The sequence below is a fragment of the Gambusia affinis genome, linkage group LG06 (assembly GCF_019740435.1).
Source record: "Gambusia affinis linkage group LG06, SWU_Gaff_1.0, whole genome shotgun sequence".
In the NCBI taxonomy this organism is placed as follows: domain Eukaryota; kingdom Metazoa; phylum Chordata; class Actinopteri; order Cyprinodontiformes; family Poeciliidae; genus Gambusia; species Gambusia affinis.
In genome coordinates, this window is record NC_057873.1 from 29250698 (window position 1) to 29275056 (window position 24359).

The following is a 24359-nucleotide window of genomic DNA, read 5'->3' on the forward strand; positions in this document are numbered from 1 at the left end:
CTGTTGGCTATTTCCCTGAAACACTTTCCTTGGTCCCACACCCCAGATATTTTTTTTCTTTTCTTTTCTTTTCTTTTTCTTACTGCATGACTTGACAGCCATGACTAGTTGCTTTACATGATTAGAAGTGTTAGGACACAGTTTCCAAAGACAGACTACTATCTGATATTGACTGAAACATGTTGTGAACATTAACAAATAGAAAAATAATATCTGCTGGCTACATGGCTATTACGACGCTATTCCTCTATTACTATTGTGTTTGTTACTTTTTGAGCAAGAAAATAATTAATACTAGATGAGATTTTAAAACTTTTATTCAGTTTTATAAAAAGTCTTTTATGACCAAACATAAGAGAAAAAATTCATCCAAAGACATAGATAAAATGATGCAATCCAAACAGTTAAGTCAAGTCAAACTTTATTTATATAACACATTTACAACAGCCTCAGCACAACAAGCACGACATCATATTTTATCATTATCAAACATCAAGATGTGATAGAAAAATAAAAGATTAAATGTGTTTACCTAAAGACATGCATGCAGTGGACAGATGATTGGAGTAACCAGATGGACTAACCAAGCTCTACTCTTAACATCTTTGTTCAGGTTCAAACTTAGACAGGATCTGTGATCTACTGAACTGAAGCCAAGATCCTTCAAGGTTTCCAGCAAAATGCTGCATATTTTTAATAAGTTGTTGTTGTTGAGAGCGTAATAACAACCTGTAATAACAACAGATGTCATCTCTTCTTCTGTCATCTGTTGGGGCAGCAGCATCAGAACCAAACTAAAAAAAAAAAAAACTCAACAGCCTGATAAAGAAAGCTGGTTCTGTTCTGGTTCTGTTCTGGTCCTGTTCTGGTTCTGCTCTGGTTCTGCTCTGGTTCTGTTCTGGTTCTGCTCTGGTTCTGTTCTGGTTCTGTTCTGGTTCTGCTCTGGTTCTGTTCTGGTTCTGCTCTGGTTCTGTTCTGGAACCTCTGGAGATGATTATGCAAAGAATGATTCTTCATAAAATCATGAAGCGTATGGACCACGGTGACCATCCTCCTCATGAGACGTCTTGGGAAAACAGAGTGTCTGCCAGAGGCTCTTCAGATTCACTGTAGACCACTACATGAAATAGTTCCTTTTTTTCAGCCATCAGTATCTAGAATAACTCTTTTAAAAATTAATGAATCACAACAACATTTAATTCCCTTTGGGATGAATAGAGTATTTTTGAATTTGAACTTGAACTAAATAAGTATATTTTTAATGTTTTTCTGGGCCATGATAAAGGCTGGCCAACCTGAAGCAGTGTGTCCAGTATTTGGAAGGTTTGTCTTTAACCCACATTTCTTAATTTTGTGCCTTCATAGGTGCAGCCAGTTAACAAAATAATGTTGATCTACTGTCACTGCATCATTTAAGTGATAATCAGGTTATTATTTTATTTTTGGAAATTGATTTCCACCACTATAGATTGCTGTACAACCGTAATCAAAACAATAGTACTATTTTCCTTGCAGCTAAAGGAGAGGCTGTCTGTTGTTGTGCTCTTCATGTTGTGTACTACAGCAGAAATGTGAAGAATGTGTTGTAGCTAACAATACCCGTAAACTTCACAGTCCCACCAGTGTAAGCCGTGTGTACTGTAAAGAAAAGATGAGGGCTGATTTTGTATTCTGGACATTATGTTGGCTAGGGGGCATCGGACTGCGTTGACGTCGCAGTAGTTCAGGAATGAAACGCAGCACACACTGAGAGGCTCATCCACTCATCTAAAGGTGTTTAACTGGCAGCTTGTTCTTCGCTGCCTGCTGTGATTGACAAACGTGAGCGAGGGCCAGAGGTAAAAAAAAAAAAATTAAAAAAAGTTATCAGCTTTATTTTGCTGGTCGCTGGTCCATCACAAACAACAAGACAGACACATCTCAGGGCAATTTTAGAGAGAAAGAATTGCCCTTAGGTAATTTTATCCCCGCCAAGCGTGTGTTTCCTCAGAAAAATGTTTTCATCGTCTGATATGATAAACGTTGCCTCATTGTTTTATAACCAGGGTTGAATTGGAATGTATGCAATTCCTGTTGAATTTACATGTTTGACAAAATGTGGGAAAGTTCACGGGGCATGAATGCTTTTGCAAATATGAATAAAAAAATGCGTAATAATACCTTGAGAGTATTTTTTTTTATATCTACTAGGGCTACAACTAAAGCTTATTTTAGTAATAGATTATTTGAATAATTTTGACTATTAATCTGATGATTAATTGGATAAAAAAACTGCCAAAATTTTCATTTAACCACAAAAGACTTTCTGTACAATAATATATGCCATCCATCCATTCTTGTTGCAAGACAACAAGGATACCAACTGCGCTACTGTGCAGCTGCTACATTAATATTTGCAAATAAAGAAATAATTCAATTCTTTTTTTAAAAGAAGAAAACCATTTTATTGGTTAAAATGTAATGACAGCACTTCTTTACTGAACGCTTGATTATTTCTGGCAAAGGAAGAATCTGCAGCTAAAATAAATCTTCTAACCTCAGCATGTTAAGAGCTGAGCTTTTTCAACAATAAAGTGAGGGATTGATCTGTAGATTGTTTTGTCGATTAATTTTATTATCTTGATTGATTGGATAGAAAAGGTATTTAATAAGTTTATTTTCTTAACATAAATGTGAATCTGAATTTGAAACTTTTCAGGAGTTTTTGGTATATATGGAACATATTCACAAAATATGTTTTTCTTTTTTATCTTAAATGCAAAATTAGTAGATTTTTTTTGTTAAATGTTTGGCTTAATTACGGCTCTCATTGTTTTGTCTTCTCAACAGTGGGCTTATTTTGAGTCTGCATACTGCAGTTATTGATTAATCGATTATTTGAATAATCATTTCACCCCCTTAGTTTGAAGTTTTGAATTTGATTTTCATCCCACCAAACATCCCCACAGTTTACCACTCCAAACAGACGTGTGTGTGCTCCCAGCAGCAGAGGGCAGCAGACACGTAGGCTGAGCAAATGTTTTCCTTTCTCTCATCTCCACCTCGGGGACGGGCTCATTAAATCGTTTCTCCCATCTCCTCTTCTCTGATGAATTCTTCATTAAAACGCTCCTCTACAAAAGACGTTCTGAAGGAGTGCAATTAAACGGGTGTTGATGATCTCAGAGAGATGATCTTTTGCAGCTAAAAGCTCCCTGAACGCAGCCCACTGGAGCCTTTCCAGAGCGATAGCTCAGACAGAGAAACAGTCCACCAGTGAATAACAAAGGGAAGTCAGCCGCTTCACGGGGATTTAGATGTTCAAAGGAGCAGCTTACGCCTCTGGGCCACGCAGGGCCCTCTCGAGTCGGAGAATGAAATCTGTTGTTTAACAAGCCTTTATTGGAATCCTCATGAACAAAAATGTTGGCGATCGGGGGACAAACACAAGCCCACGGTGGTGGCACAGATGAACCCGAGATGAGGGAATGTTTGTCAGAGAACCCGTACCAAAGTGTGACTTTCATATTGGTATAACAAAATCCGTTGGGTGTGTGTGTGTGTGTGTGTGTGTGTTTGCTTGGGCCAGGATATGCTGGGCTTTAGGTTGTGGATGTAACAGAGCCGTCTGCCTCGGGGTCTCTCTGTTCTTTAGTTAGTGGAGTTTCTAGAGGTTTCAGTACACAGTCTTGGAGTGTTTCAGAAATCTCGCGGGAGTTTGAGGAAGCCGGACATCGCCGCTTCCTCACCGCTGAGCTTTACTGCCCCCCTCCTCCCGCATAGATCTGTGTTTCAGCTTTAATGTTTTCTCTTCAGAAAGTTGAAATACAGCAGAGAGATTTGGAGTCTTCATGTGACAGGTAACTAATCAAAATGCAGCATAAGATTTCATCCAAAACTTCAGCGGATGCTTTGTCCCAGTTTGGACAGAACCAGCTGTAATATCAGGTCCTCAGGGTTGAACAGTCGCCTGGTTGTTGGGACCACAGACTACATTACTGCCAACAGAAAACTGTATGTTGTGTTTCACCTCTTGTACATTAGATCAGTGGGGGGGGGGGGGGGGGCAGGAAGATTGGCTTGCCCAGGGCACCAAACAGGTTAGGAGCGCCTCTGCATTGGATCATTAGCTTTTTAAAGCAACTGTTGGACTGGTGATGTTAAAACTGTCCAAAAGGAATAGATCAGCATTTACTGGCCAACAACCATCTGGCCTTTACCAGGCAAATGACATTATGAGATCATTCATAGTGTAGAAGAACTTAAGGCTCCCACATACTCAGGCGTACTGATTACCTAAAATTATCTCATGACAAATTCCTTTATTTCACACAATCCTAATGAGAACTAGCAAGTTTGATGAACTATTTGGGCACCTAGCTCTGTTTCTTCTCCATCTGGGAAGCCTTAACTCACCTCTCAGTGCGGGACAGAGAATGTCAGTCACATGTCGATTCATCCGGCAAAGACAGTGAGCCGCTGCCCGGAGCCAGAGGAGCAGCAGGAGGCTGCGCTGGATTTAGCTGTGAACAGGGATCCATTCAATAAGCTTTGTTTCTTATGTTCCAAAACTTTGAAACAACATGAACTCATAAAACCCTTACTCTCCAATTTATCATCCCGGTGTCACATGAAAACCAGTTCGATGGTTTTTTCGCTGTTTCCGCCAGGTAGTATAATGTGCGACACCGAGTACACGGTCATTAAAATCTATCCTCTGAAGTGCGCTCCAGAATGTTGGGGCCTTTAGTTGGCCAGAATACAGGCCTGCTGGTATCCCAGGAAAACACTTTTGGGATGAATTAGAGAGGAGACCATAAGTCACCCAACCTCACTCAGCATCAGTGTCTGACCTTACCAACATACTGCTGAAGACTTCCTAGAAGAGCTGAAATTCTTGTAGCTGAATGATTTATTTTCACTTATGAATGACTGATATATTCATCTGAACTGAAGCAGTATTTGTTTCTCTTCGTTATAATCTGTATCTAGATTCCTCTCCTGAATACAAATTAAAGTAAAGAATGTATTAACTGGCCTTATTCACTTACTATGATCAGATAGGATCAAAAACTATATAGAATATTAACAACAACAACAGGAGATCAGTTTGCAGCCAACACTGATACATCAAATATTAGTTGGGTCACTGATGAGTTATTGATTGACTGATAAAATAAAAGCGTTTCCTCTAATCAATCAATTCTCCTTCCACTGTAATATTCCTGTTCTTCTACCATAACCCAATTGTTTCCCCAGAATTTGGCCCTGTTTATTTATTTATTTTTTATTTTTTTATTTTTTTACAATTTTGACATGAAAATAATTAACCCAATGGAATAGGAGAGGGTCCATGTGTCTGCTTATTAAATACACATGTAATTTCCATTTCCACCTCCTGGTTGTAAGAAAAGTGAAGGCCGTTTTTCTTTGCACTTGAGTGTTTTTTCTCAGATCTAACTCCTTCTAAATAATGAATTGAAAATTCATCAAAGTTGGGGGTGGGGGTAATGCACTGAGGTTGCTGAACAAAGCTGTTTTCAAAAATCATTTATGGTTTTACGTGTCAAAATTCTGTAATTTGCATTAGTAAAAAGATTGTTTTGTTTTGTGGGAAGGGCACCGAAAAGGTTTCCACCCAGGGGCCCACATCTTTGTAAATCCGGCCCTGACTGTGCCCTCTCCCTCACCCCCCCTTGTTAACCTCAGATTGACTCAAATGCCACCAGCCAACCTCCATCTGTGGCTCTGACCTAAATGAGGAGGGAAAACAAGCCGAGCCCCAACCTCTCCACCGCCGGGCTGTGACTCCTCTGCTGCCATGAGGCTCCTGGTTGGAGGTGCTGAGGGAGAGAAAGCGGAAGAAAGAGAGAGAGAGGGTGAGAGAGAGAGAGAGAGAGAGCTGTTTGAAGTACAGTAAAACACAGCTCCCTTCAGCTCCCAGATCAAAGGCAGAGGATAACCAACAGCCTGCTGTAATGAGACCACGATGACTTGAAATCACTGGGATGGCTCGGTGCAGCTCCCCCCCTCCAAACTACCACAACATCGTTATGAGAGACCGCAGTGGAACACCCTGAGAAAGACAACAGTATTCTAGCAATGTAGGTTTCTCTGGGAGTAAACTGCTGCTCTGTGTGTGATCTTGTTAGAGAACCAGAGCTGGAGACACAAAGCAGAGAACAAACACAAACCAGAGAAGGACTGAGAAGAAATGCAATGCTGTTTTTTTCTATGTATATCATCTGTTGACTTCCATTCACTAGCAGCGGTGGACGACCAGCACAGGCAAATACGTCTTATCTGTCTGGGTTCAATTTTTGTATATAAGCCGACGTGATGTACAATGAAAGCCCCATTTTTAATTTGCTTTCCATTTATGCTTGGCAGTGGCGCTCCCAGAGACATGTTCACTGGGTGACCAGACCAGGCCTGGAAAAATATTGGGATGGTTCAACAACAGAAACATAGCAGCCATCAGATGCCAACTACATACCAACTGGTTGAGAGTGATGACAAAGGCTTTTCTTGTCCTTGCAGATGTTTGTTTTTAAAGGTTTTGTTGGCTCTAGTGACCTTAATTTGAGAGATGTCAGACAGGAAAGCGGATAATGAGAGAGGAGGAAGACATGCAGCAAAGGTCATCAGACTGCGTCGAGGACTAAGGTTAAGCTTTATCCCTGCACCACCACAATCCCGCAAATATAAACATATAGAGTTTCCTAAACACTTACTGGAATCATGTACTTTGTCAAAGCAAAGAATGATTTTTATTTCAGAAGTCAAGAATGGTGGGTTATCTGTGATGCTCTGGGCCTGGTTCTCTTCCTGAAGTGTGTGGAACTTTGTTGGAATGCATAGTTTTATGTTCTCTGATCATAGTGCTGGTAAAATTTTACCATAATTCTCAACATGGATCATCTTTGGCTGTTTTAGCAGGATGAAGACCCAAAATGTTTGAGCAAGTGAATACAGAAACAGTCCACCAAAATGAAAAAATGAGCTTCCTGCCATAGTCATCTCCATAACAGAGTAACACATGCTGTCCTGTTGGTGAATAGAGGTCATTCAGGGTAGCAGAGTGTCAGTAATTTTGCCTAAATCATTTGATAATATGGGATTTTTTTTTCTTCCACCCCTGAATAAATGTAGATGAATAAAAATTGGATTTATCTCCTTTTTGCCTGTAAGAGATTGTGATCTTGGATAAAGAGAAATTCATTAGATTGTTTTCATACATGAGCAGAGCAACTACCACATGATTATTTAATGCAAATAAAAAATAATCAGTTTGTGAGGGATCCAAGTGAACCTGGTAGAAACAAAGATGTTAGTGTGAAGCAAACAGACACATTTCCAGAGAAACACCATGACAGAAAATGTCATGGAAAATGAACAGGGACATTTTCTGCTCCCACATGTGGAGAGTAGCTTGATGTATTTTTTGTGTGGAGAGTCTTCTGACTGAGGCCGGCATCCGACACCGGCCTCCATCTGACCACACAGTCCAGGCAACAACAAGACCAGGAGATAAAAACACTGCTTTTAATTCAGTTTTCCTTAAACCTTCTCTGGCAAGAACGTTTGCTGTTAATCACAGTTAGTTTTAGCCCCAAGTCACAAATTAGTGAATCTCAGAATTTACTCAGAAAAGCAAATCAAAGCAGAACAAAATAATTAAATATGAGTCTTAATCTTGTGGTGTTTGAATCATAAAAGAAATTATCTTCAGCTGATCAAACAGAAAGGAAGGACCTGAACCATGAGCTCTTTGAAACAGGAGAATTCACACTCGTTTATCTTCACGTCTGTAATGCTTTTCTCTTTTTTTAAACTAAATATATTTCAATACAATTATTTTATCTGAAAACATGTGGAATAGAGAAATGATTTTTATTATCCCTAAATGGTGAAATTCAGTAGTAAAGAGACTGAAGCTGAAAAACACAAAGACAAAATATCATAAGAAAAAAATAATTAATAGACGGCACAACAAGGGCAATTTTACAGTATGAGAAAAAAATACATGTATATTTTATTTCCGATTATTATTTATTTTATCTAATTATTTTATCTAATAGCTGTACTGCAGTACGGTTATTATAAATACTGTTTTCAAATTCAAAAAGATGTGGAACTGAGTACAATAATTTAACAAATTTACAAAATGAATATTTGGGAATTAAAAAAAACCCAGCAGACTATTTACAAGAAGTGGAAAAATGTGCAAATAACAGCAGCGATGTCAACCCTGCAAAATATCCAGAGATATCCATTTATCTTGTTTTCATCTAATAGCACGACTGTTATTAAATGTCTGTTCATATTCAGACAGGAGTGGAGTGACATTAATCTCCTAACAATCACTTCCAGCTGGTGACATCAGTGATTACAGATTACTAATTGTCTATATTTGATAAGCGTCCTCTCCTCCCGTGTTCACCAGCGATATCATCCCCATCTCACTGTCTAACATGCTCATTTCAGCTCCTGTTAAAAAGCTAATTAATTACTTTGTATAAGTGGCCCCAGAGTGTGTGTGTGTGTGTGTGTGTGTGTGTGTCTGTGTGTGTGCGTGCTCCTGTGTGCCTGAGAACTGTGTAATTACGGCTGGGTTTGCTGCTGACGCGCCCGGCTCCATATCGCACAGATGACAGGAGCAAGTGACATGCTGCCTTGCTTGTTCTCCTCAGGGATCACTTATCAAAACAATACAGCAGCCATCATTCAAACACAGCCCTGCTCACTTTGAAGTCTCCCTGTCCTTTTGTTTTTTTAATCCTCATCCTTTTCCCATTGTAATCCGGCTGTAACTGCAGGGATTCTTCCCCATTTGCACCAGTTGTTCATACAAACACAACAACAACGCACACACACACGCACACACACACACACACACGCAAAAACACAATACATTGGGAGCAACTGGTTCAGTCGGAGGAGGCTGAATGTAAATGGGCTGGCGAGCCGGCGCTTGCCATGCGTCTCTGCCTCTGTGTTGCCAATCCCTGTAAAAAGTTAATGTAAGCAGGATTCACAGGGAGCTGGCGGTGATGAAATTATGGTGTAACTGATGCCAATGTGCCATAGCAGAGGAGTGCATGGCCGCTCGCGTCTTTGAAGGAGGCTCTTCCCATCGCTGCGATGCTCTGCTGGAGAAGGCTGCTGCATGCCGTGTACAGTACAAGCGGACAGATGGAGGGCAATACTGCACAAAGAGCGGGCAATCGTTTTACTGCACACGAGTTTGAGCAATTCATATGTGGCTCCACTATTGCATTCAGAGCTGAAATAGTACTGGGATGTACACAGATAATGAGCAGTGTGTGGGGTAAACATGAAAGCGGTTGAGTTGTTTATAATCCCAGCTGTTTAGCTAAAATAAAATATGGAGCCTAAATATGAACAATCAATTCAAAACGTTTGCTTTCCTCTGGAACAATGATACGATTTAAAGTCAAATATTGTCACTTTCTTAAAATAATAAACTCTGGGTTTTTTGTTTTTTTCTTTTTTTGCCAAAAGATGACGTAGGCTGAAAAAAAAAACTTTGTGAAAAAATGTTTAGGCCATTATTTAAAAAAAAATTTAGACCCTTCTTAAAACATATTAACTTGAAAGTCAATTTCATAAAGTGATGCTACAACAACAACAACAAATTATTTTACTAGGATTTCATATGGTGGACCAACACAAAGTACTATGTGAAGTTCAGAGAATCAGAATTATTTTACCATCATAATTCTGAAAAGTGTGGCATGATTTTATTTTTACCTCCGATTATGACTTTGTTGAACCACCTTTTGCTGGGATTCTGTAATTCCAGGCAGGAATCTGTGGGTTTTGTTTGGTGTCCTAGATACACAACGCCCATCTAGAAACTGACATATTTGCCTCATCTTCTCTACAAAACCGCTCAAGCTCCATCAGATTGGTTGGAACGTGTCTGCTAACGTCAATTATCAAGTCTTGCCACAGATTCTTAATTTGATTTAGGCCTGTACATTTACTAGACCAACCTAGTATTTTTTTTGTCATTGATTTTCCTGACTATATTTCCACCCATCTTCACATCAACACTGTTTGAGCACAGCATCCTCACAGCATGATGCTGCCACTGCCATGTTTCATTGTGCGGGACTGATTTCTTCAGGGTGGAATTTATTGTTAGTTTTTTTTTTTCCATGTTTGCTTTTAAGAGTCCGTTTACAAGACAATGTTAGGACAGTAAGGCCCACATCTACTGTTGTATTTTGTTTAGCTGGACTGAAGACAAAAATGGCTTTCAGGGCTGTAAAGGTCGCTGACCCCTGGTTTAGGTGGACAGTCGTGTCTTGATAGGCTTCCATCTGTCTTTCCATTTTCAGATGGTTTTGATTGAACAGAGGTTTTCATGATTTCATGTTTTTTTCTCTCTCATGTTCTCCAATAAGCATGAGGCCTTCACAGAACGGCTGCATTTACACTCACGATGAATTACACACGGGTGGATTCTGTTTACTAATTAGGTGTCTTCTGTCGCTCACATGGGATCTTTTCAGATTTAAATTATTTATTTTTTTTGTCGTTGGAAAACATTTAAAAACCAGTAAGCCGTTTGTCTTCAGCAGCTCTAATGCGCTGCTTTGTGGTTGGAATTGTGCGCTCCCACTCCATAACTTTTTCTGATCCCTGTGACCCACAGAGATTCCAAATTCATACACAGCTCACCAAAAACAGCTGCTGTCTGCAAAAACGCAGCGCCTGCATAAACAACGTGGGGGTGTGTAGGAGCTCTGAGGGGGAAGGCCATAAAAACCCACGGCTCCAGGAATGCCAAAACCATGTTTCTGAGGGGGGGTTGATGAGCCACTGTTGCCTATTACTATAGCAACAGGAAGACCTGGCTGCTTCAATCAGCTCCTGGTTTGTCGGGCAGGCAGAGGATAGGCCAGGGAGCCGCGTGGGGAGACATCTTAGTTTTGCTAATGAGGCCAGCAGGACTGGCTAGGTGTCATCCTGACTGTACGACCTCAGCAGTGTCGTCGCCTGTCATGATGCCCGTCATGCTGGGGAGGTCAGACACACACACACACACGCACACATACACACCGACGGCCGAAATGAGAGTAGTGATCATTAAAATACAGTCAGTCATCATTACTTTTCACCAGGACCAGCACATTCAATCTGCTGCAGATACACAGACAGCAACACACACACACACACACACACACACACACTGCCCACAGCACCAACACCCACAACATTCATGAACAGGTTTGTTGTTTTAATGATTCATTAAAGATCATGCTTTAATGATATGAGGGCCATGTGACATGGCATCCAGTCCATGCATTGTGACATGAAGAACTCTTAAGCATTCCCACTGTTGTGGGCTGTTATTTATTGGTTTTCAAATTCATCTGCACAATATAGATTTTCACAAAAAAAAAAAATCTAGTGAAAATCTATACTTTCACTAGAAAATATGGATTTTCTAGTGAAAATCTATATTTGTCTCTGTTTAATTAAATTCAACAGTGCCTCTTAATTTTGGGATTTTTATGCATCACACATACCCAAAATGATCAGGCCATTCTGAAAATGATTTATATCTGCCCTCAAGTATGCAAAACACACAGCAGATTTAACAGTATCATTTGTAAAATAAGAAAAAGAAATGCTTAGACCATTGTAAAATAAAACTAAGCACATCTCATTATTCAACAGTCTCCAGAACAACCTTTTGCAGATTTGTCATTTTAGTGGAAAGTTGAGTGCAAGGAAGAAGTTTGATAGTAAAAGCAGCAAAAGCTAGAGGGAAAAATCAAATCCTTGGCTTGACACTGAGTCAAGATAGGGATGGGCGATGTGTACTTAGAATTTAACAGTGATATTTTATGGTAATGTTGAGATGATGATAAAGATTGTGATAAAAAGCTTATTTATTTCTTATTTTTTAGGAAAATGTATGACACAGTATTCATAGACCCACAAACACAAATATTGTTCTTGAAAAAAATGTCAGGAACAATAGGCTCTATAAGGACATCATGTACTGAAAACAGAATTATTTACATCACTGAACTTGCACACAGTAATTACATCTAATCATATTTTCAAATTTACTGATATTCATTGAAGCTCTTGTGTTTAGAGTTGTATTCGAAACATAATCAATTGCAAATTTATTGATGGAATCTGACTATGTTGTGTTTTTATTTTTGTGTTTGATTTGATGTAAAGCACTTTGAAATGCCTTGCTGCTGAAATCAATCAATCAAATAAAGTTTGATTGATTGATTGATTGTGCGACAAAAAGTGATGATTTGTGATCATACTGCAAACTATATATATATATATATATATATATATATATATATATATATATATATATATATATATATATATATATATATATATATATATATATATATATATATATATATATATATATATATATATATATATATATATATATATATATATATATATATATATATATATATATATATATATCCATCCATCCATCCATCCATCATCCATCCAACCTTGTCCCTAGTGAGGTCAGGAGGTCCTGGTGTCTCCAGCTAACATTCCAGCCGAGAGGTGGGGTCACTTGGACAGGTCACCAATCTGTCGCAGGACAACACAGAGACAGACTGGACAGACAACCATGCACATACACACACACACTCACACATAGGGAGAATTTAGAGAGACCAATTAACCTGACTAACTGTGGGAGGAAACCGGAGAACCTGGAGAGAACCCACCATGCACAGGGAGAACATGCAAACTCCATGCAGAAAGACCCCGGGCCGGGAATCGAACCCAGGACCTTCTTGCTGCAAGGCAACGTGATAAATACCCAGCCCTATGTCAGAACCACACAGAGATATCGAGGACCTGAGTTTTACCGAGTTACATCTGTCCTGCCGCTGTGCTCCTGTGGAGTCACACTTGAACTTTTTCAGTTTCTCTCTGCATTTCGGTGGTTGTTGGTTGGTAACTGAGGTCCCCTGTTTGGGGTCGGGGGGACATGGTTTTAAAGAGGTTTGGCTCATTTGACTCAGTGCAGTGTGAAACTGTACTGCAGCAGCTGAAAAATGTAGCAAATGTTGCAACTTTGGCTCCCAAACGAACAGAGTCTACCGGACTGTGACTCAGCTGCAGAGTTGGAGGCTTCGAATCATGGCCTAACATCAGTGTTGAGTTTCTACCTGAAAGAAATCTGGATTCATGTTAGGAGAGGAAGTCAGAAGTTCAGAAGAGAATGAAGGTTGACAGTAATTGTTCATTTTCCTCATTTACTGAAGTCAGTCATTATGATCCCTGGTTCCAGACAGAAAACACAAGAAATATGTACTTTTTAATGTTTATTATAAGATTAGTCTTTATAACTGTTTACACATTTCACTTTAATATCATTAATACATTTACTATAAAAAGCAAGATTTATTTAGTAGGTTTATTTGATAGGGAGAGAAACACATCAACACAGATAAAGTGAATAAAGCAGCGGTTACCATGGTGCTTATGGCGTAAACTAATTTGTGTCCCTAGATTGGCTTTTGTAAACAATATATCTAAAGACTATTAATATGCAATAATATTAAAAGTATAAAAGATAGTATGGACAACATATGCAAAATAATACATGTGTATGTTTATGATTTTTACATATTTTGTCTGGTGCCTTATTTTTTTATTCATTGGACAGGAAAAAGGGCAAAGAGAGAGAGAGAGAGACATACAGCGAATGGCTGTTTGTAATAGAACAGAAAAGTTGAAGGAAAATATGAATATGAATTTTCCCCCTCAAATTAACATTTTTCTATCGCCTAACAGATATAATTATTGGACCATGATGTGTTCAAGAATGTGGAACAGAGCTGAAGTAAACGCTGATGGTAGATTATGTATAAACAAGAAAACCTCAGAAAGATTGTAATTCATTTTACTGAAGTGCACACTTGTATCTTCCACATCGTAGAACAAAAACAAAAAACGTCCCTGATTGTCATGGATTTCATTTGGAAAGTTTTCACAGCGCTTGACTTCACTTCCACATTTTATATTCAATATTCAATTGAGATTTTTTGCAAATGTATTAAAATGGTGCACACAGTTGACCGGAAAGGCACACACCTGTCAATTATAGGTTCCACAGTAGACAGTGCAGGTCAGAGGTCAAACATCAAGTATGAAAATAAAGGAACTAGCTGTACATTTCAGAAACAGTATTATTAAAACACTGTCATCAGCTTTCAGATCAATTTCAGTATTTTGACATACAGTATATTTTATTGGTGACTCATGTCCATTTTTATTAAACTCAACAAACTTTAGATATTCATCCCCCTACAGTTTTTAGGAGTTGAGGCCAATTTTCTAGAATATACAGGGACTCTAATCTATTAAATATGGTTGTTACATTTGGCTAAAATGGTTCTTTGTGGATGTTTAGATGTCTGGAAAGATTTGAAATCATTTAGAGAGTTGTCTAATTCTTACTTAAATGCTTTTAATGTTGCAAATTGTTTTAAAACTAAGCATTGGTAGTTTATGTTTTTTTTTTTTTGCTTGCTTTCTAAGCATTTTGAGGTGTCCCATTCTCTCTAGGCTATTGACTGTTTCCAACTGTATTTTGTTTGGTTTATTATTGATTAATCTAACTAACTAAAGCCATCAGAAGTTATTAGAAGCTGCTCTCTACAACAATATGTTTTGAGTCTTAGCATATAGCTGCTTGCTACTCAACACCTTTTCTGTGACATTTCAAAATTGTCTAAATCTTTAAAAGAATAAAGATCAGTTGAAGCCCTGTACACTTGTTTACCACACAATCATCAAGTTTTTTTTTTTCAATCATATTTTTAAAGATATATTCATGTGACTCCTGTTAAATGTTGAAAACATTTTCAGAGGAGGTCTCTATGGAGGCCTTTGTGCTGGGTCTCTCTCTCTATATATATCTAGCTTTCACACTGTAAGAAAATTTATGGGAAAAGGCATCATTGACCAAAACAACCCTTCATTATCAGCTCTTTTTCATCTAATAAATTGTGTGACGTAAAAAACATACATATATACAAACTTGCCTCTGCGTTCAAATTCTATCACAGATCAAAAAAATTGAATAAAAGCATGTAATTTTTTCGACTTAACTAACTTATGACAGCTGATAAAGCAGATCCAGGTTATTATTGTTAATTCATGTAAATTTTAGAATTTCTTCCATTTCTTGCAATTTATTTATTTCCTTTATTATTATTATTATTATTATTATTATTATTATTATTATTATTATTATTATTATTATTATTATTATTATTATTATTATTATTATTATTATTAATAGTAGTAGTAGTAGTAGTAGTGTTACAATGACTGATACTATATGTCAAAATAAACAAATGAATATTTTTTTAAAAATCCTTTAAATGACACATAATTTGGTATTTCAAACATTAAAATCAATGCCCACTTCTGTTTTCTTAGAAGAAGAAAAAAACTAAGACAAAAAATGACTAGGATTGAAGATCTGTAAAAGAAAAGATCTGAATTGCTATAAAAATGTTTAGTAAAGTGATTGTTAACTTTTTGTTTAGATTTGCTATTACTTTTTTCTTAAAAAGTTCAAATTCCTATAAGTCCAAAATACATCCACACGTGTTACGCTAAATACTAAAAACTAATTGAGGGGAAAAAATAGCATGTGCTGATTATGTATAATTCCAGGTGCAGGTGAGTTTTTCCTCCTTTCCCCCCACGCACCACTATTTCTGACCCACAGTCCTCCAGGCTCTGGTCTCCGGTCCCAGGTTGGTCTTAATGCCTAATGATTACCAATCAGAGAATAAGTGATGGCAGGGCCAATAGGAATAGAAAAGTTCCCCCTGATAAACCAATGATGGGGCCACAATGTTACAGCGTTCAGCGAATCCCTTGCGGATCTGATGCAACAGGACTGCAACTAAAGTTACTACTCCGAACTGCAACATGATGTCCTTCCGCTGCAGCGCACCCGAAACTAGTGCCGGGTGTTCCAGTTGCTCGACATGTTTATTATTCATCCACGCTGTCTGTTCTTTTTAGTTTTTAATTAAATAGTTTGATTCTCGCGTGTTGAGAACGTGAATTAAATAGGTAACTGAGGGGTTTTACAGACGGTTTATAGCTTTCTTATTTTACGAACTACACACATCCATTTAGGCTTCTTTTACAACTTTTAAACCTTCTAAAAGTAGATATAAATAGCTTTAGAAAAGCGAAATTATTTTTTCCGGTGGGGAAGTATTACATTTCTTGAAAAGAAAGTAAAAGTAACACCACGGTATTGACATAAATTGGAGCAGCACCTGTCGGACGGGCTCGTGCCGTTCACGCAAACAGCCCGAGGTCTCTGGATAATGGGAAAGTCCCCTGCTTCATGACGTAACGACCGCGAGAAGTCTGGAAACTGCGGATTGATCTCCAGTTAGGTGATCAGGTCTGGGCATTAGGAGTTGGAGAAGTAGCGGATTTAAAAACTTTCTGTCTGCAAGTCTGTTCGTGGTTCTAGCGCTCCATGAAGAGTCCCTGAGTTCCAAAAGCGAAATAATGGCTCTTTGAACGGCGTCCTCTTTCTGCGACGTTAAGCTTCGACTGCTTTGCTCCTACAAAACAACAGAGCAAGTATGGGGTGAGTACTGCTTTGGAGGAGCTGAGGAAAGTTAGCAGAGAAACAACAGCTGTTAGTTAACAGTTACTTTTAGACATTGGAACACTTTGTTTCACTGATTGGTTAGTGTAGTTACTAACGTGAAACGCTACTTTAATTGGTATTTCTGTTTATAGTGACTAGCAGATTTTTTTAATTAAAAAAGACTTTTTTTTTTCAGTTTATAAAAAAATAGTATACTAAGAAACCCCAGGGATGTGTTTCACTTTGGTTTACTAGTAAACTTTAAATTCTAAATATTTTTGTTCTACAAACCTGTTATCCCCAAACTAAAACTAAAACAGTTTGGTTTTACTTTTATTATTTGTTTAAGGTTATTTTATTATTATTATTATTATTATTATTATTATTATTATTATTATTATTATTAATATTATTTTTTTGTGTAGAGTTTTTACTCAAATAATGATTTTGTAGTAAATGTCATAAATCCAATACGCCCTTTACACTGTAAAATTATAGGTCAACAACAGATTCAATTTAAGAGAATTAATATGTTTGTTTTTTTAACTTAAAAAAAAACATGGTTAGTCATTTTTAAATGGACTCTTTTTTTTGTCTTGCGTAATTATGAATTATGAATTGATATGCAATTAGTTATTGTGGGTTTTAACAACTTTCTTAAAAATTTTCACAGGTCTACAGTTAATTCCACAACTCTCGCCTCCAGCCAGCGCATGGTTTGTGCTTTTGGGCAACACGATCGAAGCAGTCGGCACGATGGCGGCATCGATCCTTCGCAAGAAAATTCCCCCCATTTCCACAGGCGAGCTCGGCTCTCCCCCTCTCCCACAGGCTAACCATAGCCAATCACGGCTTAGGTCGGGGGCGGAGCCAGCGGAGAGGCAGCGCTTAATTGGTGAGTTTTGCCTAGACGGTTTTTTATTTTTCCACATCCCGAGGTCGGAGCCGCAGTGCAGCACGGGGGCTAATGTCGTACAGTGAGTACTGCTAAGTGGATTTTTATCGAATGCAGACGATGCTGTTCAATCATTTTCAGATGATCGGTTAGTTGTTCGCTTGGATCTTATCGGATGTATTGCTTGCTTTTGATTTAAGCCTTTTCAAATTGATGCTCGCTTCTTTTGATATTTTTTTTCTGTTTTTGTCATTTTTATTGTGCATATTTTATTCCAACAATTGCAACTAAATGGATTTCTTTAAAAAAAAAATTTAACACATTCTTATGATTTTATATCACATTTTTTCTAGGTGATGGTCTCTCTGATTGGATGACAGAGAAAGTTGATTTGTCTTCATTTGTGTCAACGACCGAGTCTTCTCCGAGCTCATCTCTTCCACCCTCGCCGTTAGAACAAGATGTCAAGGTGCCCTCGGATCTGGAGGTTATGACCTCCCTACTGCAGGAGGAGCTGGCTCAGCTGGAGGACTACTTCCGCTCCGAGTCCACATCCACCACAAATAAGTTGGAGAAATCCTCAAAATGTGACAAGGTTTCCCAAGCCATGGGCTCCCAGTCTTATTATCAGTTACCCTATGGCTCATATGGGACCAGCCAATCAGAGCCCAGCCCTGTGGTAGTTACCTTGGCAACAGGGGAACTGGACCTGGCCAGCTTCTGTGGTGGTCCCATCAGCAGAACCAAAATTGCACGGCCCGCCCCGTACAGCTACCACCACCGCTACCACCACAACAATGGGCGCAGGATCCTGGGCGAGTCGGTGAAAGTCGGCGACGAAGTGGGTCTGGAAACATGGGGCTCCAGGGGATGTTACTCAGGGAGCACGGAGTTTTCCGTGAACCACTACTCCACACTGAAGACCGTGAGCAAGAACAGCATCGGGAGCGTAAAGAAGGTGAGAGAATGTGCTTTATCGTTGAAGGAGGAGGAGAGTTACTGTTTTTCCGAAGGAATGTTTTGCAGCGAAGAGATTGCCAGAGGTTTCTGCTTGGGTGGCTCGTACGACGGCCACCACAAGCGAGAAGGACAGCTGATGCACAATGTGAAGGTCAATGTAAGTTACGACAGCGCAGGGCTTGAGGTCTTGCACTGCAGCAAGGATGGTGGACTCTCTGGAAGTCTTCCCCAAGAGACAATGGTGGCCGGCGACAGCTACTTCCATCAGTCCATGGCCAGCACGGATCCGTACCATAGCTTTATAGGAGACCTAGACCAGCCGGCTCAGGCACAGGCTGTGGAGCCCCAACATGGCCACTACCTCTATCCAGAATGCCTTGCGGACCAAAGCTACGAATGTCTGTCTAGAGGGGAATGCGAGGGGCCACTGCTGGGTGCCCCCATTCATCGCCCCACCCAGAGGTTAAAGGACGAGCCCTGTTCCATGAAGCCAGCCCTGGTAATGGGTGCAGGTTCCCTGGAGACCAACAATGGAGAGAGGAAGCAAAAGAAGAGAGACCAGAACAAAACCGCTGCTCACAGGTAAGTAACACCCTTCACTCTATTGTTTCCTTAGAAAGCATGCTCCAACCTTGGAGAACAGTTGAATCAAGACAAAGTGATAAACTAGGTTTAAGAGATGGGATGAACTTGAAGCATGAGTGAGCATCTGTCCGTTCCCTACAACTTGTCGGGGTGAGAGATGGGTACACCCAGAGCCAGGGCTGGTGTGTGATCATGGTCCTCTCTATTGGGCAAAGACAATTTAATCTTTTCCAGGATGGCTTGATTGTTACATAAACCACAGTGCTCTAGCTGTTTCTGTGAAGCGTAGGAGGGGATCAGAAAGCCCCTCACTGGCTGCCAAATTCTGCCCCACCTAGCTAATTCTGTCAGGCTGTTTGGGCTGAACTCAGAACTGTAGATGTAAACTTAGGATAGTGAAAGGACCTTGACTCATGACTAAATTTGCAAGGCAGCAAAAATGAGTACATGCAACCTAATCCTCCCCCACCAACCCCTCTGTCCCTGTTACAGGTACAGGCTGCGTAAGAGGGCGGAGCTGGACTCTCTGGAGGAGGAGCTGCACGGCCTCGAGGGACAGAACCGGGAGCTACGTGACAAGGCGGAGTCAGTGGAGCGTGAAATCCAGTACGTCAAAGATTTACTGATTGAGGTGTACAAAGCTCGCAGTCAGCGGCTCAAACAGGATGGCAGTGCCTGAAGACGCCCCCCTCAAATGCCCTCCATTTCCCACTACCCCAACCTCACCCTCCGCTCACCTCAACCACCGTTCCTCCCAGCCAGCACAGAGAGAACAATTACGCCAAGAGCACCAACTGGTTTTTGTCTCAGCACGATTGAAAGGGTAGTTGCATGATCCTGATAGTTCATATCCAGAAAAACAAAAAAGAGAGACAGAACAGAAAGAAACTTTGTCCTGAAAAAGAGAGAGAGAAAAAGAAAAGTGTGGAAGTGGGTGAGTGAACTGTGAGAAGCCTTAGTGAGGTGGCTTCGTGAGGAGATGCTGAACTTGTCCGTGACCACTGTGATCCGAACTGAACTCACAGCCTTGTGACGACGCGCCGATGGACCGTCATCGCTTTCTGGATTCGTGGTAGTGATTCGAAATTTGCTTGTTGTTTTTTTCGTGACACACATCGGCAGCATCAAGGCAGACTCATACTAAATATATATATTTTATTTTATAATTTTATTTTTACCTGATAACTTATCGTTTGGTTAAAACCATCAAATGAATAAAGGGGATTGCTGGCGAAAGTGTGTAACATGCTTTATGAATATTCACTACTGCAGACATTTAGAGAATTTGTATTGCTAAACCGTTGAGTACTTCCACCTGTCCTCCCCTCCCACTCCACTGAGATACCCGATGCATGTTTGATTTTGGAAACGCATGTGCGAGTGTTATTTGAAGGCAATATTATGTTAACTGCATGGCTTCAAGATCTTCACTTCGCATCAGTTCTCCGTCCAATCAGCCTACGACTTTTCTCTCATCTTGTCCCGACTGGTGCGATTCCCGCTCAGGTTTTTGGTTTCCTGGACGGAGAGTAATACATTTACCCCGCTTTTTAGCCCCCTTTTCTTTACCCCTCTCTATCTGTCCCTTGACTTTATTTCGCGGACACACAATCACCTACCGAGACAACGATGATTGTTGTCGACTTCCTGGGAATTTTGTTGTCAATCGGCTCAATTTGATGTATCTTAAGATTCAGGTCCTTTTTTATTATTGGATGTCAATGTCAGGAAATTTCTTATTCATCAGGTAGATTACAGCCAAATAAACCAGTAATGTGGTGTCACTCATCTCTGCCTTTGGACTGTTTTTGTTTCAGCTGAATGGTGCTTATCAGATGTTTGTCCTGCAGCCATCAGAATGCTTTCGTCAGCTGGCTGCAGTGACGAGGTAGGGTTTGGGGGTAAGGTTTGGGATTAGGGTTGCACACGTCGAGTTATATCACTAAGAGCAAAATCATAATGAAACACAGGCTTTGACAGCTTAGCTTAATAAACTGTTTTCCTTAAGAATTCTGATCTGATATTACATCACTTTGTCCAAACAACTCAATTGCAGGGGTGAGAAAGCACAGCTAACCCCCAACAAGAAAGACATTTACCCGCTTTGTTCATTCATCATGATGGTTTCCCCATGGGGCCGAGTGAAATCGTATCAAGCTGCAGCTGTCAACAGACAACAGAAGTTGCCTATCTTATCTGCTACAGCTTGAAGAGGTTGTTTGTGTGTGTGTGTGTGTGTGTGTGTGTGTGTGTGTGTTGTGCATGTGCGTGAGTGGGTGAAGACGGGTGTGTGTGAAATCTCTTGGTATCTCCCCTAGCAGTTGTAGGCCTTTCAAGTGAATGAGGCAATATCGCACAATACTTGCCGGAGACGGAGAGAGACGCAAAGTGAAGTGTGAGAATGAGAGCGAGCTGGGCTGACAGAGAATGTCATTAAAGCCCATCGCTTCTGTTTGTTTGGCGGGGAGAAAAAAAAACCTGACAAAGATTCATAAGGCTTCATTATAACTCAACATTGATTTGTTTCTGTTTGTGTAAGATATGACATGGAAATGAATACCAAATGGATTCTCATGTTGAAGCTTAAAGAGTCTCATTACCACTGGCGAACATCGTAATGATGTGTGTAAATAAATTAAAATAAAAGTGAACAGATGAAACGTGTGAGTTTGTGGTTATTTCTATGTCTGTGTCAGTGGTGGATCAGAGCAGAAAGGTAAAGCCACAATAAATATGTGCCAGAGTTTATGGTTTATGATGTGCTTACAGGCAGAAATGGAACATTGCTCAGTAAAATTATTTTTATTTAAGTTTTTCTTTTCTTTTTTTAAAATCTGACACAAATACAAGGAAACTTCTCAATGTACAGGACACACCCTAAAAAACAGTGTTTCTATGGGTTCCATCAGTCATTTTGTCCAGGTTTGGATAGAAATAGAAAAAAAAACCCTGAGTATTGAAAAATGTTTGATTTCCCAAACATTTTCTTATTCTGTCACCAATAAGACAAAATCAGAATTTTGAAAGCAAAAACAAATCTTTAATTTTTAGGTATCATACTTTTCTTATTTATCTATTGGCTGAAACGTTTAACCATAGTTTTTATTTTTGTTAGACTAGTTGAAAATTGGTCTATTTTTTGCATCCAAGAATTAGATAAGGTTTATACTCTGAAATTCTTATACGTCTTACTTTTACAAACAGATTATGTATTTTTCTAAAAAAAAAAAAAAGAAAAAAAAAAGGTGAAAAAAACCCTTGAAATTTGAGTCTGGAAAAGTATAAAACTCCAAGACAATAAAAGTGTAAAATCCCTGTTAAAAAAACAAAAACTAAAACAAAATCAGATAGTGAGAACATTTATCTTCGAATCAAGAGTAGAATATTTAATGTGTTGCTTCAACGTAAACACACATCACCACCACCAGGTGTCACTCTGAGCTTTATAAAGAGCCTCACGCGTGAGGTTTTCTTCTGATGCCCCAGTTCGGTAAGATTAAACAGACAGCGGCGTCACAGTGGCAGAAAGCTGTAAAAGAGCTTAGCTGTTTATGTAGAGAATTAAGACAAACTGAGAAAAAGTCGTGCATTTTTGTGAGAAGGAAAAGTGGAACAGTAAAAACTAGAATTGAAATAACATAAATATGTTTTCAGTCTTTTTGAGTACCATGTTCAACCATTTTTAATTACATCTGTACATTTTCAGCTTTGCACATGTAGCAACTCAATAATGCTGCAAATTCTTATTTCCGGTCTGCTCTGCATCCCCAGAACCAGAACAGAAATCTGGAACAAACTTCCAGAAAACTACAAAACAGCTGAAATGCTGAGTTACTTGAAACCCACCTGTTTATGATGTCATGAACTAGTTGGCATCATGAGGGAAAAAAACATTATGTGGAAATATGGAAGCAAAATCTAAAAGGAAAGCAAAAAGCTCTGACCCAAAGTCATACAGTTTAAAGGCCAATACTGATAAATGTATGTAAAACTTTGATTTTTGAGGAGATAAATAAATAAGTCTGGCATATTCTCTATTTCATTACAGCGGGTTTAAGTAAATAGAAATACTTGTTTGTGATTCTAACTGACCCAAAACAGAGAAGTTAGATCTGATTGAAATCACCCTGGCATGAGCCATAATTCTCTAATTCAGAAAACATGTCTGAAAATTAAAACACTCTTTAAAATGTATAAAAAATAGATTGGTAATAAGCACCTCTAATCTCTGTTCCCGTTCTCACGCAGTAGTTTTAGTGGCCCCGACTTGGCCGCCTGCCAGGTTCCAGTTGTTGCTGTCACCTCGCCTTCAGGGTTTCCTGCTTCACCTGGCTTCCAAAAGCCACTAAAACACATCTCTGCTTGTTTTGGTTCTCTGGAAAAGATTCAAAATTTCCAAAATTAAGATCTTGACAAGAAAAAAAACAAAAATCTATTCCTCCCAAGCACATTTTCCTTACCGGTCTAAATTTGGTTACAGAATTGACCAGCAGGTCCAGCTACAGTGGCTTTTATAAAAGTATTTATATGCTCTGAACTTTCTTTATTTTTACATTTTGTTACATTTTAACAACAAATTTCTGTGTTTTAGATTAAAGAGAATTTGCCTGTAATAACTCTGGAGGAGCTGAAGAGATCCAAACAGAAGAACCGTCAGCCAGCCGTTCTTTATGCAAATCAGTTTTTTCCTTGAAGACAAGAAAGGCAGGGTTTTGAAAATACCACAAGTCATGCAAAAGCATGGCAAACGTGGAAGAATTGGTCCAGTGTGTCCCAAATCTGGATAACTGAGGCATTTTTTTTTAGCAGCTTAGACTATTTTAAAACATATTTTATATGGAAAACAAAAACACCAAGAATAAATAAAAAGAAAACAAAATCTTGCAAAGATCCCCTGGTCAGGGTGGAATGGGATTACTGTGTTTTGGTCGTGTAATATTTGCTAAATGCTGTTCTGGATGTCCACTGCAGGCCTGGTTGGCAGAAGGTGGAAGATGAAAGCTGTTCTCCCTCCTCTTTCAACGCATTTTTATTATTATTATTAAGAATCCACTACGCTCTAAATCTGTCAATTTCTGGTCGCAAAAAATAAAACGTTATGGAGGGACAAACACTGATAAATAACCAAGCTTCAGTCCTGAATATATCATTTAATCAACAGTGGAACCATAAAGCGATTCAATGTATAAAAGATAAGTTTATTGAAAATGTTTTTCCCACAAGTGTAATCTGGAAAGTAAAGACATTTTTAAAATACTTACAGATTTA

General features: G+C 39.1%; 1 protein-coding gene across 3 annotated transcripts; it reads left to right on the forward strand.

Annotated features, from left to right (window-relative positions):
• The first annotated feature begins 16005 nt into the window (after nucleotides 1–16005).
• LOC122832534 lies at nucleotides 16006–21751 on the forward strand. Of its 3 annotated transcripts, XM_044119372.1 has the most exons (4): nucleotides 16006–16648; nucleotides 17325–17546; nucleotides 17900–19088; nucleotides 19584–21751. In XM_044119372.1, exons 2-4 carry the CDS (start codon nucleotides 17408–17410, stop codon nucleotides 19768–19770), a joined length of 1515 nt encoding a protein of 504 aa, XP_043975307.1. In that variant the 5' UTR covers nucleotides 16006–16648; nucleotides 17325–17407; the 3' UTR covers nucleotides 19771–21751. The 3 variants fall into 3 exon arrangements, with proteins under 3 accessions (XP_043975307.1, XP_043975309.1, XP_043975308.1); XM_044119374.1 differs by lacking the exons at nucleotides 16006–16648; nucleotides 17325–17546 and adding an exon at nucleotides 17570–17628; XM_044119373.1 differs by lacking the exons at nucleotides 16006–16648; nucleotides 17325–17546 and adding an exon at nucleotides 17613–17694.
• Nucleotides 21752–24359: the final 2608 nt, after the last annotated feature.

Bases quoted from the DNA above. Each gene is read 5' to 3' on its own strand.
- LOC122832534 (XM_044119372.1), top strand. From the start codon at position 17,408: ATGGCGGCATCGATCCTTCGCAAGAAAATTCCCCCCATTTCCACAGGC. The intron at 17,547-17,899 runs GTGAGTTTTGCC...CATTTTTTCTAG, and splicing joins GGAGAGGCAGCGCTTAATTG to GTGATGGTCTCTCTGATTGG. The intron at 19,089-19,583 runs GTAAGTAACACC...TCCCTGTTACAG, and splicing joins AACAAAACCGCTGCTCACAG to GTACAGGCTGCGTAAGAGGG.